Source organism: Caretta caretta, chromosome 27, assembly GCF_965140235.1.
Source record: "Caretta caretta isolate rCarCar2 chromosome 27, rCarCar1.hap1, whole genome shotgun sequence".
NCBI lineage: Eukaryota > Metazoa > Chordata > Testudines > Cheloniidae > Caretta > Caretta caretta.
In genome coordinates this window covers 1,152,792-1,166,535 of record NC_134232.1, presented here as the reverse complement: position 1 = coordinate 1,166,535, position 13,744 = coordinate 1,152,792, and the positions used below count along the sequence as shown (strand labels likewise).

Below are 13,744 nucleotides of genomic sequence, written 5' to 3'. Positions count from 1 at the left end.
CCCTTTTTCAAGTGGGGCTAAGTTTCAAACACTCAAGGGGAGGCTCAAACCCTTTACACAGCAGGGGGGGTAGGATAATCAAGGGGAGTCAGGGTCTGGCTCCCTGCCCAGAACATCTTTGCTGTTTTGTCAGCCAGTGAATGGAAGGAGCACCTTGCAGAGCAGCGTGGTGCTTATCCCCTCACTGCACTCAATGGCCAGGCTCAGGCCCTCCCAGAAACAGCACCAACCAGCTGATTCTGTCCAGCCTGTGCCATAGTCTGGAGACATTTTGTTCCACGCCTAGTGTGCATTGAATTGTAGCGACATCGAGAGGCCAGTTACAGCACTGCAGCTTATGTAATCATTTCAATTTAGACTAAAGCATCAGGTTACTCTGTGTTCTGCAGGAACAGCCTGATGGTGCGTTACCAGCCAGACCACACTTTTTTAATATTTCCTTTGCACCATTTGAACTCTTTGCGTCTCGTTCTGCTTGGGCAGCATCATGCTTGTTTTTATGCACTAGCAAATGCTGCTGGCGTCAGGTTGAAGATACTGCGGGGGAAGGTTTAAATCCTTCCTCCTATCTTAATTAGGAATTGCCATACCAGCTGGGTCCCAGGGCTCCATTTAGCCCTGTTTCCTTGTCTCCAATGATAGTCAGCAGCAGTTGCTTCAGAGGAGGGTGCAAGAAACACTTTAATGGACTAACATGTCCACAGGCGAAAGTTCCTCCCTGACCCTGTAAGATACTGATTGACTGAGGCCCTGAAGGAGGAGAGTTTAGAACCCTCATATATGCCTGTAGGGTTGCCTCTTCTGCCCTATACCCTTCCAGGAGCATGGGGGGTGGCTAAACTTAAAAGCCTCTGAAACCAGGAAACAGAGTTAATCTAACATCTCCTGCTCCACCTTAACTCTGCCCCCTTTGAGCCATGCACCAACCCCTTCCTGTCAGAGACATAGTCTGTCTCCTTCATACACATGTGGAAGAAGGGTCACAAGAATAGCGTGGGGGGAACACACTGACCTTGTCAGGCCTAGGAGAGAAGTGTAGCTTGGCTTTAGCAAATGTTGGGCAGATCATGTCACCTCTGCAGCCACCCTCAAAGACTCATCAGGTGTCTGTGCACAGGTGGTACCGGAGAAATTCCTGGACACAGCTTGCCCCCAACTCCTCCCTCCTGGACAGGCTGGCAGGCCATGGGGACGAGGGACGCTGGTAGCACCTGGGGACCTAGTGTAGGAAGGGGCACTTGCCACCCCACTGCGGCCCAGGAGGGTTGCAGGGGTGTGACCTGCCCCATCCATCTCACTGGGGGCTGTCCCCTACTCTCAGCACTGTGTGCCTGGGGGGGGGATGCACCCCAGGAGTGGTCTGGACAATGCACTGGGGTGCCTAATGCTGCCTGGCAGTGCAGTGAGCCTCTCCCAGCACAGAACCACTTCATCCTGGCTGGGACTCCCACCTCTGCCTCTCAGTTGCAACGTAGCAGCAAGTCCCTCCTGGAGCCGCCCAGTTCTCCCCAGCCTCCAATACCAGGCTCCATCTCTCGGACACTGGTCTGCCTACCAAACTGGGCACAGGTAGGCTGCGTAGGGGGGCCACTTGAAGGAATTGCATACACCACTCACTTCCAAAAGGAGAGCCAGCATGTTGCAAGTGGGGGAGGTTTAGATTGGATATTAGGAAAAACGTTTTCACTAAGAGGGTGGTGAAACACTGGAATGCGTTACCTAGGGAGGTGGTAGAATCTCCTTCCTTAGAGGTTTTTAAGGTCCGGCTTGACAAAGCCCTGGCTGGGATGATTTAACTGGGATTTGGTCCTGCTTCGAGCAGGGGGTTGGACTAGATGACCTTCTGGGGTCCCTTCCAACCCTTATATTCTATGATTCTATGATTCATGGGCAGACACCAAGGGAAAGGCTAAACTCTCGGCCTTACCATTGTATAGCAAGGAGCTCCCTGCGTCAGACATGGTTTAACCAGGCTGCTTTTCAACTGACAAACGTCCTGTTCTCAGGTGATGAGGAAGAAAAAAACGGTTACTCACTTCTTTCAGAGTAGCAGCCGTGTTAGTCTGTATTCACACTCACTTCTTGTAACTGTTGTTCTTCGAGGTATGTTGTTCACGTCCATTCCAATCAGGTATGTGCGCGCACACGGGCATGGTGGCTGGAAGTTTTTTCCCTTAGCAGCATCCCTCGGGAGTTGCACCTTCATGGCGCCCAATATAGAGCCCTGCCGACCCACCACCCCCTCAGTTCCTTCTTGCCGGCTACTCTGACAGAGGGGTAGAAGGTTAAGTATTGGAATGGACATGAACACCACATCTCAAAGAACAGTTACGAGAAGCAAGTAACTGTTTTTTCTTCGAGTGCTTGCTCATGTCCGTTCCAATCAGGGGATGACCAAGCCAAGTTCAGGAGGTGGGATTGGAGCCGTCCACTGATTGGAGAACGGCTCTTCCGAAGGCCGCATAGTCTCTGGCCTGCTAGGTAATCATATCACGTGCAGCGAAAGTGTTTATGGAGGACCACATCACCACGCAGCAGATTTCCTGGGTGAGAACCAGAGCCAGGAATGCTGTAGATGAAGCCTGTGCCCTGGCAGAGTGTGGAGTGATAGGAGATGTGGGAACACCAGCCAGGCCATAGCACTCATAGACACTATCCATGATGAGATGCATTGGGATGAAACCGGCTGACCTTTCATCCTGTCTGCCACTGCTATGAACAACTGGACCGACTTTCTGAACGGTTTCATTCTCTCGATGTAAAAGACCAGCACCCTGCGGACATCCAGAGAGTGGAGTCTCTGCTCCCTGCCGCTGGAATGAGGTTTAGGATAGAAAGCCGGGAGGAAGATGTCCTGGTTGATGTGAAACTGCAAGACAACCTTTGGGAGGAAAGCAGGGTGAGATCTGAGCTGAACCTTGTCCTTATAGAACACAGTGTAGGGAGGGTCTGATGTCAAGGCCCTAAGCTCCGACGCCCTCCTGACCGAGGTTATTGCTACCAGGAACGTGACCTTGTAAGAGAGAGAGAGCAGGGAGCAGGTTGCTAGAGGCTCAAAAAGGGCCCCCCCCCCCCATGAGCCTAGAAAGGACCAAGTTGAGATCCCAGGCAGGGACCGGCTGACGGACGTGAGGGCATAGCCTGACGAGGCCCTTTAGGAATCAGCTGACATGGGGTTAGTAAATACCAAGCGGCCCTGCATGCCCGGGTGGAAGGCCAAGATAGCAGCTAAGCGCACCCGTATAGAAGACAACAAGAGACCCCCCCCCGTAGATGGAGGAGGTAGTCCAGAACGTGCAGCACTGAAGCCAGCATCGGTGGTAAATGGCACTGCACCGAGCAGATTGAAAATCTCTTCCGCTTGGCAAGGTACGTGGCTCTCCCACTGCCCAGGAGAACCTGTCTAACTGGGTCTGAACAGGAAAGCTCCAACGGATTTAACCATGGAGCATCCATGGTGCACTGTAAGATGGAGCGACTAGAGGTTTGGATGTTGGAGACATCTGTGATCTTCTGTGAGAAGGTCTGGGAAAGCGGCAAGGTAATGGGGGCTCCCACGGACATGTCTAGGAGGGATGTGTACCAGCGCTGATGGGGCCAGGCCGGTGCTATCAGTATGACCCGAGTTCAGTCTCTGCGGAACTGGAACAGCACCTTGTGAACAAGCGGTATCGGTGGAAAGGCGTATAGGAGAGAACTCCCCCAATGGAGGCGGCGCGCATTCGCGCTGGAGCCCGGGCCGTGATTCTGGAAGGAACAGAACGGCAGGCACTTCCTGTTGTGTCGCCTGGCAAAGAGGTCTATCAGGGGAAACCCCCCCACTTCTGGAAGATTGAAAATGCAACTTCCATGAGAAGGGATCACTTGTGACTGTGGAAGGATCTGCTGAGGTGGTCCGCCAACTCGTTCTGAACCCCGGGGAGGTATGAGCCTGCCGGTGAATTGAATGTTCTACACAGGAGTCCCACGCCATGAGAGGCACAGGGGAGAAGAGCGTGCACCCCTGTTTGTTGATTTAGAGCATGGCCGTCATCTTGGCCGTCATGATGGACATTCTGTCCTTGTCTAACCGGGCAACGCGGGGCATGCTAGGCACACTGCTCTCCGCACTCTGACATTGATGTTGAAGCGTAGATCTGCTTGCGACCAGAGGCCTTGAGTTCTGCGGTCTCCCAGCTGAGCTCCCCAGGCCCAAGTCTGATGCGTCCATCACCAATGACAGAGATGGCTGTGGGGCAGCAAAGGGGACCTGCTGAGCGTTGATCCACCACCGGAGGGAGTCGAGGACCGGGCGAGGCAGGGTCCCGATCCTGTCCAAGCTGGGCGATACACTGATGCAAGCCACAACTGGAGTGGTCGAAGCCTAAGTCTGGTGTGTAGGTACAGGCAGCCATGTGCCTGAGAAGTTTCAGGCAGTTTCTCGCTGTAGTGGTGGGGAACTGCATGAGACCCCTGATTATGTTGTTGAGGGCCTGAAACCGTGCCTGTGGCAGGTATGCCCTGGCTTGGGTCGAGTCCAGTACTGCCCCTATGAACTCCATCCTCTGGACAGGAGATTTTGCTTCCTTTAGAGCAGACCCAGGCTCTTGAAGGTGGCTCTGATAAATACGACCTGAGATTCCACTTGGGTCCTGGAGCGGCCTTTGATCAGCTAGTCACTGAGGCACGGGAACACCTGTACCTGCTATCTCCGCACGAGCATAGCCACGACTGCTGTGCACTTGGTAAATACTCGAGGTGCTGCTGACAGGGCGAACAGGAGGACAGAAAGTTGGTAGTGGGTACCGTTGACCACACACCTGAGGTACTTTCTGTGGGACTGAGTCATTGCAGTGTGAAAGTACGCACCCTTCAAGTTGAAGGCAGCATACCAGTCTGCTGGATCTAGTGAGGGGACGATGGAGAACAAGGAGTCCATGCAGAACTTGAGTTTCTTTACAAACTTGTTGAGGTCTCGCAGGTCCAGGATAGACCTGAGGCCGCCTTTGGCTTTCGGTATTAGGAAATACCAGGAATAGAATCCCTCGCCCCTGTGCTCCAGAGGAAACTCCTCCACTGCCCCTAGCAATAGGAGCAACTGCACCTCCTGGATGAGTAGATGCTTGTGAGAAGAGTCCCTGAAGAGGGACGGGGAAGGGCACAGAATTGGATGGAGTATCCCCTCTCTACTGTGCGGAGCACCTAGTGGTCTGAAGTGATACGGGACCATGCATGGTAGAAAGGGGACAGTGGGAGGAAAAGGTAAGGCTGGTTAGATCCAGTCTGTGATCTGGTGCACCGTCCTTGACCACACCTTCAAAAGGCTGGTTTAGGGCCAGAGGACGGCTTGGGCTGGCCAGAGCCCTGGCCTGAGGATGGGTGTTGCCTCCTCCTGCCACTCCTATCCCTCCTCCGAGAACCGTCCTGTCGGTTCTGCTGCCTCCATGAGGATCACCTTAAGCCGCTGTTCCCTTTCTTTAAGAGTTCTAGGGCAGAACTCGCAGCAGATCTTACAACAATCCTTTTGATGACCCTCCCCTAGGCACCGTAAACACGAGTGTGGATCGCTCTTTGGCATGTGCTTTGCACAGGCCACAGTTTTTAAACCCCGGGGACTGCGGCATACCATGGCTCTGGGGAGGCTGGATGTGGGGGAGAACAACTCTAAGAACTCTAATATTAAGATGACACTAATGACTACAGAACGTGCTTGCTAAGCAAGGGCTACGGGAAGTTCCAGCCAACCGTCACTGGTGGAAAGAAGGAACTGAGGGGGTGGCAGGTCGGCAGGGCTCTATATAGAGCACTATGTAGGCATGACTTCGGGGGCGCCTAGGCTGACCCGACGCATGTGGCTAAGGGAAAAATCTTCTGGCCATCGTGCACATGCACGCACCTGATTGGAATGGACATGAAACAAGCACTCGAAGAATAGGAGTGCCTTCTTTATTCTCTATTAATTAAAACACAAACACTGCACTGTGCGTCAGTAAAAGGCCCCTTCCCTAAATTCCACCTCTCGCCTCCAACATCCTGGGCACAGGAATGGCGCTGGAAGGAGGGAACCCAGGTTGTGGTGTATGGCACCGACACTAAGGTTGAAGTGCACATCTAGGGATGGGGAGTAAAGGGAACATACTGTTGGCAGTATTAACTTTTCATTTCCTCGCTTTTTAGGAGTTGTGTTAGGTATGAGAGAGAGCAACAGGACCTGACATAGCTCCGTGTTTGTATGTTCATTTGCTGGGGAACTGTGGTTGTTGCGTTTTTAAATGGACTAAAATACTAAGTAACGATTTACACCCAGACCAAGATCCCACAGAACGCAGCTGGCTTGGAAGATGATTAACAAAGCTGGTGTCAAAAATTGTTCTCTAAACATGAACTTCTTTCTGAAGAAGTTCTCAACAGGATTTTTTGGAAGGAGAGAGTTTTTCCCCACACATGAAAAATGTTTTTTCAAAAACACCTGCCTTTCAGCTGATTCAAGAATTCTTAAGCCATTCAATGGCTTGATGAGAGCACAGAAAATTAGATAAATGAAAAAAGTATTCTTGGGTGTAGCAAAATTATGTAATCCAGGCAAGCACTGCACTTGCGCTGGCCAGTCCCTTTACTTTCTATAGTGTGTAGTTTAGCCAAAGAAGCTTGGGAAAAAATGAAAACTAAGCTGTGAGGTTAATTTTTATTTATTGGAACTGAGAAGCCAAGAGGCTTCTTGAAACTCTTCAGAAAATTCAAGAGTTCGCCAGATTTTGCCCCAAGTATTGGTGCACAACGCAATGAGGTTTTTACACACTCACAGCAGAGCAACTCCCCCCCCCCTTGTGTATGCAAAACTTTAACAACGCCATCCCACTGGCTCTACCAGAATTTCTGTCACTTAAAGAGACTCTTGACTTTTTCAGCTTCTTCACACAGATGTATTTCTGTTCCTCTAATCACTTGTCAACTTTGGACCCCTTTTATTTTTTATCCTTTAGATAATGGCATCGAGAATACACTTATAAAGTTTGCAGAGGATACCAAGCTGGGAGGGGTTGCGAGTGCTTTGGAGGATAGGATTAAAATTCAAAAGGATCTGGACAAACTGGAGAAATGGTCTGAAGTCAATAGATTGAAATTCAATACGAACAAATGCAAAGTAGTGTACTTAGGAAGGAACAATCAGTTGCACACATACAAAATGGGAAATGACTGCCTAGCAAAAAGTACTACGGAAACGGACCTGGGGGGGTCACAGAGGACCACAAGCTAAATGAGAGTCAACAGTGTAACACTGTTGCAAAAAAAAAGCGAACATCATTCTGGGATGTATTAGCAGGAGCATTGTAAGCAAGACACGAGAAGTAACTCTTCCGCTCTACTCTGCGCTAATTAGGTCTCAACTGGAGTGTTGTGTCCAGTTCTGGGCGCCACATTTCAGGAAAGATGTGGACAAACTGGAGAAAGTCCAAACAAGAGCAACAAAACTGATTCAAGGTCTAGAAAACATGAGCTATGAGGGAAGATTGAAAAAATTGGGTTTGTTTAGTCTGGAGAAGAGAAGACTGAGAGGGGACATGGTAACAGTTTTCAAGTACATATAAGGTTGTTACAAGGAGGAGGGAGAAAAATTGTTCTTAACCTCTGAGGGTAGGACAAGAAGCAATGGGCTTAAATTGCTTCAAGGGAGGTTTAGGTTTGACATTAGAAAAAACTACCCTGACGGGGAGGAAGTTAAGCACTGTAATAAATTGCCTAGGGAGGTTGTGGAATCTCCATCATTGGAGGTTTTTAAGAGCAGGTTAGACAAACACCTGTCAGGGATGGTCTAGCTCAGGGGTTCTCAAACTGGGGGTTGGGGGGGTCAGAAGGTTATTACATGGGGAATCGTGAGCTGTTAACCTCCACCCCAAACCCCGCTTCGCCTCCAGCAGTTATAATTGTGTTAAATACATTAAAAAAAGTGTTTTTAATTTATAGGGGGGGTTGCACTATGAAATGGGTTACCAGTATAAAAAGTTTGAGAACCACTGGTCTAGCTAATACTTAGTCCTACCATGCATGCAGAGGATGGGACTAGATGACCTCTCGAGGTCTCTTCCAGTCCTATGAGTCGATGGGATGACTAGAATTGAATACTGTAACCCAGGTGAGGGCAGACCATGGATTTTATAACACCTCAGTATTTCCTATTCCATTCTTTACACATCTGAATGTTGTTTTTGATTGCTGCTGCACACTGAGCAGAGGTGCTGATAGAACAAGGAGTAATGGTCTCAAGTTGCAGTGGAGGAGGTTTAGGTTGGATATTAGGAAAAACTTTCACTGGGAGGGTGGTGAAGCACTGGAATGGGTTACCTAGGGAGGTGGTGGAATCTCCTTCCTTAGAGGTTTTTAAGGTCAGGCTTGACAAAGCCCGGGCTGGGATGATTTAGTTGGGGTTAGACCTGCTTTGAGCAGGGGGTTGGACAAGATGACCTCCTGAGGTCCCTTCCAACCCTATATTCTATGATCCTCTCGCATGAATGAATTTCTATTGGTAGGTTTAGTTTTCCAAAGACACCCCAATTTGTGGGTTATCTGCTTAAGAGTGTCCTGCAGCAAATCAAAACTACAATACTCCCAGGGGAAAAGCTTCATGCAACTGGCAGTGCAGTAGATAGCAGGTCACTGGGCTTTTTGGGAAGTGCTTTAAGAGAACGTTACAATCTACAAACTCCTTTGGAGATCCTGGAAATACAGATTCAAGGTTTCACTCAAAAAAAACCCACTGAAACCTTGCAGATGAGGTGCAGTTACACTAATGTTGTAGAGCAGGTGTGTGTGTGTGTGTGTGTGTGTGTGTGGTAAGAGTTCAGGCTGGTGGGATGACCTTCCACATGGAGAACTATATTCTGGAAAGCAGGGACTCTAAAAATCTCATGGTGGGGAACCAACTAGGGCTGCCAGTTTTGATGGGACGTGTTCCTGGAGGTTTCATCACATCTCAATCTTTAATTAAAGATTCATCTTTAATTCCTGGAGACTCCAGGAAAACCCGGGAGGGTTGTCAAGCCTAAAACTACCTAAAGGAAGCTCTTAGTCTGATGCACTGGCGAAGCGAGCGAGTGTGATCCCTGGATGTATAAGCAAGGGAATGCTAAGTAGGAATAGGGAGGTAGCATTAACTATGGGGCACTGATGAGCTGTATCTAGTTCTGGATGCACCAACATCTGTTTTAAAGTGTGAATACTGGAAAGGGTTCAGAAAAGCGCCACGAGAGCGATCTGAAGTCCAGAAAGCTTGCCTCAGTGACAGACTTGGGAACCTCAAGCTATTTAGCGTATGCAAAAAAAGATAAGAGATATTTGATCACACTCTAGAAATACATACATGAGAAGTTACGGCAGTAGAATACTCTCTAATCAAGCAGAGAAAGGCCTAACAGGAGCCAACAATGGGAAGCTGAAATTCAGCCAAAACGAAAGCAGCAAATTTTTAACAATTAGGGTAATTAAACCACTTACCTATGGATATGGTGGATCCAGCAGCAGTCTGTAAACCAAGACTGGGTGTCCCCTCCTAAGAGGGATGCTCTAGCTCAACCAAATGTGATGGGCCTGGTGCAAGTATTTGACCCGTAAATCCATGCTGTGTTATGCAGATCACATGAGATCATAATAAAGATCTTTTCTGAGCTTTAAAAAGGCCTGTGAACTGCATGACTACGCTTTCCAAAGCTTGGCTCCATTTCTTTAAAGCTGCAAGGTGTTGGAACATTTTCCAGGAAGGTTAAAAGGTCATGGTCAAACAATTCCAGGTAAACAAAGTTATTTTGCTTTGCAGACCTGTGTGATGCTTCTTAAAACATGCTCTCTAAAGCTTTAGTGTTCAGAAATAAATAATATCCCATCACCCAATGTAGTGCACTTTGGATGGATATGCAGCTTGCTTTGTAAGCTGTACTCCCCTTGGCCAAAAGAACCACCACCAAATATGCATGTTCTCTGCCTCAATAGCTGAAGACAGGAGACAGATTTTGAAAAAAAAAATTACTTTATTGGAACTCATCTGAACATCAGATATACCTGGTGTTGGTTAGCATGAACCGTTTGTACATTTGATATTGATGGTGCCAAAAACCCAAACAGTGACCGACTGGATGAGATGGAGAGTTTAAAAAAAAATACCAGAAAAAGTTAAAATATGTGGATAAGAAAGCAGGAAAAAAAAAAAAAAGAAAGAAAAAAAAATCTGCCAGTCTAAGATTTAGTGTGAAGGCAAAATCTCTTGATAAAACAGAATCCTTTTATAAAATATAAATTTAGTAAGAAAACATGGAGAAGGAGAGAGAAAGGGAGACAGAGGGGAAGGAAAATAAAGATCAGCACGACAGAGATACAGAAGCTTACACTGCCCAAATTGCATTAAAACCTTGCTAGTAATCTCACCATAAAATGAAACATGCTGGAATACACAGTGCTCCACCTCCCATGTATATCACTTTGAAACAGTAACTAGCCAGTGCTACACAAGCTCATTCCAGAGGGGCTGATTTGTCTTACATCAGATGTTTAAGGAAATATACCAAACAGCAGAGGTGAATAATAACAATCCGATCAGTGCCTATGCTAGCAGGCTGCCTTCCCACTTGGTTGTTTGGCTCTCACAGGGAGGTGAACACTTAGAGCTAACACCTGCTCACTTGTTTTTCCCAACAATGTGGGGTGCGGGGGGTTTAAAACATTTAGAGTCTAGTCTATTTCAAAACACCAGCATGCAATACAGGCCTCCTGGGGAGCCCTGTGCTGTTCCCTTTGCCAGAAACTGGCCTCACAATCTAGCCAGTTGCCGCCGTTACTTCTACCCTTTGAGCTGATCTAGCACAGTGGCAATTCTGACGTGGGTTCCCTATGTGTGGGCTTCTGGGAGTCAATATGGAGTTGCTTTGGGGGGGTATTAAAGGGGTTAGTTAAGATTTAAAAATAAACCAGCAGTCTGTACATAAGGGTTTTTTGGTTCAGTACAAATGGAATAAAATGTGGCTTCTTATACACTGTCAGTAAGTCTCCAATTTCAGAGTAGAGGGAAGAAATGGAACTGTTTCCTCGGCAGCTGGGTAGCTATTGAGGATAAAACCTTGCCCCTGCTTTACTCTCTCTGCCATCCCTCAGGAAGTGGAAAGCACATGTTTAGGTAGTGTAAGCCTTTTTCCTTTTATTTAGGATCCCTCTTTTTTTAAACAATATTTCCCCCCCGATACAAAGTTTGGCCAGTAAACGTTACATGGAAACTGGAACACGCATCGTATGGAATACAAGATGCACCGGATGAGGACGTTTAAAAACTTTCCGAGCGAAAAGTAGAACAAAGAAAAAAGTCTCCGAGCATTTTCCCAAAGGTTTCACTCTCCTGTCACACACACTCTCCAAATGACAGCTACCAAAGTCAACTCTGCAAGAGAAAAGAGCCGCTGTCAATCAAGGGGAAGGAAGCGAGAAGCATAGGCACATGCTGTACCTAGGCTTGGGAGCCAAAAGAAATGGACCCAAGCAGTCGTGTGCTTCAGCTCCTCAAACCCACTCACCTATGTTAGCTTCTTGGCTTTGTTGTAGAGCGAATCCACTACTTTACTCATATTCTGAATAGTCTCAAGGGCAGCTTCGTACGTTTTGTCTACTGGTGGCTCATCAAAGATAATCAGGACTCCCTCCCCTTGGTCGAGGATCCCTACAAACACAAAGCTCTGGTTACCCAGCAGTGCATATGTGAGCTAGACAGACTTCCGAGGGCCTTCTTCTGTCAGATCCAGCCATCGAGTTCCAGGTCGGACCTTGTGCCTTTGCTGTGCTGGTCGTGTGGAATTCATTTCCATTGACATTTATCCAGCCATCTCCCTACATTAAACATCTGGCCCTTGCCCCTCCAGGGGGGTCTGTGACCACTGCTCCCCTAGCATCTCTCTCACCCCTAGAGCCACATATTAGAGAAGGGTGGTTTTAGGGTTTGGGGAGTGTTTCTACAACACAAAACAAGTGCTTTGGTGGAAACATTTTATTTATAAAAATGGTTTCCTGCGTTTTAGCTAGGCACATGCTTGAGAGAACAGTAAGTCTATCACAGCACGTATGGAGGAAAGGTGTCAGGACTTCCTCTGACCCGGGCTTACCAGTACAACCCCAGCACCTGGCTAACATGCTCTTTGCAACCAACACTGCAGGGGATGTGGAACAGGGGCGCCAGAAGGCAGCACTTTGGAAACCCGCTTTGTGCGAGAGCACCCTTCAAAAAGGGGGGTGGGGGAAATCTTACTCAGGGGGATCTCCAACCCATCTCCAATCATCTGTATAGTGGGTGGGATTCTCTGATGGCGAGTCCAGCAGCTGGGAGATTTACCTTTCATTTTCTTGATCCCATTACCAATAAAAGGTATTTTCTACCCCTTTTGTATTGGGTCTCTGCAATGCTTTAATCATTCTCTAATCAACATGATTGTCCCACTGACCTCTCTCATGTTCATTCTGCCCAGCTAAGCTAGGACGACTGGATTTCTGTGCTGGGCACTCAGGAAAGGAGAGCACAGCTGCTTACCAGAGGGCTCCACGTGCTGCCCTCCCCCCAAAGCTCCCACTGGCCGCAATTCCCCATTCCTGGCCAATGGAAGCTGCGGGGGGTGGTGCCTGCAGGCGACAGCAGCGCATGGAACCCTCTGCTCCCCCTCCCGAAGGAGCCACAGGGACTTCTGGAGCCCGCACCCCAAACCTCTCCTGCACCCTGACACCCTAGCCTGAGCCCTCAACTCCCTGCCCTGAGCCCCATCCCACACTCTGCAACCCTCCTGCAGCCCAACCTCCTGCCCTGAGCCCCCTGCCGCACCCCTCCTGCACCCCAACCCCTTGCCCTGAGCCCCTTCCTGCACCCCAGCCCCTTGCCCTGAGCCCCTTCCTGCACACCACACCCCCTCCCACACCCTGCAGTCCCTTCTGCACCCCAACCTCCTGCCCCAGCCCTACATTCTTGGCCCTGAATGCAATTTCCCCACCCAGATGTGGCCCTCAGGCCAAAAAGTTTGCCCACCCCTGTACTAGACACTAGTCCTCCAGCATGAGGTGGATGGAAGCATGACCCTCAGCTCTTTGCTAGGAGCTGGCAAAGAAGTTCTGGTTTCAAGTGGAAGCCGTTACTGAGCATGCAGGGCACCAGTGGAAGCTCCCATTGGTCAGTTGGTGTCACAAGGTAAGTCAGAGGAAGGTGGGGTCAGAGAGAGGCTGAACAGCCATAGCTCCCAAAATAGCAAATGCTCAGGTCCTCCAGGGTACAGCCCATAATCCTTTCAGTATTTTCCCCATGTACCTCTATTTGCTTTCTAGGCCTGTCAGCATCATCTGGAGTTAGAGTGACAACACTCCAGGGCATGTGCTTAAGACTTGGAGAGACAGCAGTTAAGAGGAGAACGTGCACAAGCTTCTTTCACTTGTTCATCTGAAAATGGAGTGAAAGGTGGGGAAAGATCCAACAGGGTGCAGAGACTCACCATGAAATTTCTTGTCCAGGATCATCTGTGACAGTTTCCTTTCCACATCAGCCTGAAATTGAAATTGAAATAATCTCTTGAAGCAAACCGCAGAGCAGTGGATTTTACCACCCTCAACCCACAGACCCGACAGGATATAAAGATAGCTGCTTCCAAGCAACATTTCAGCACTTGTAATTGAATATCTTTGCAAGCCAGATCTCACATACAGACTAGCTTGCAATTACAGTCAGTTTTAGGCAAAGCAGGATGTCAGAGCAGCCATG

General features: G+C 48.7%; 1 protein-coding gene across 1 annotated transcript in view; it reads right to left on the bottom strand.

Annotated features, from left to right (window-relative positions):
• Window positions 1-9,981: 9,981 nt before the first annotated feature.
• The window catches only part of PSMD11 (proteasome 26S subunit, non-ATPase 11), a 29,651-nt gene continuing 25,888 nt past the window's right edge, over window positions 9,982-13,744 (bottom strand). The window contains exons 12-14 of the mRNA XM_048830089.2: window positions 13,479-13,530; window positions 11,532-11,674; window positions 9,982-11,398 (exon numbers count right to left, since the gene is read on the bottom strand). Coding sequence (XP_048686046.1) covers window positions 11,532-11,674; window positions 13,479-13,530 — 195 coding nt within the window. The 3' untranslated portion in view covers window positions 9,982-11,398. The remainder of the gene's footprint in view (window positions 11,399-11,531; window positions 11,675-13,478; window positions 13,531-13,744) is intronic.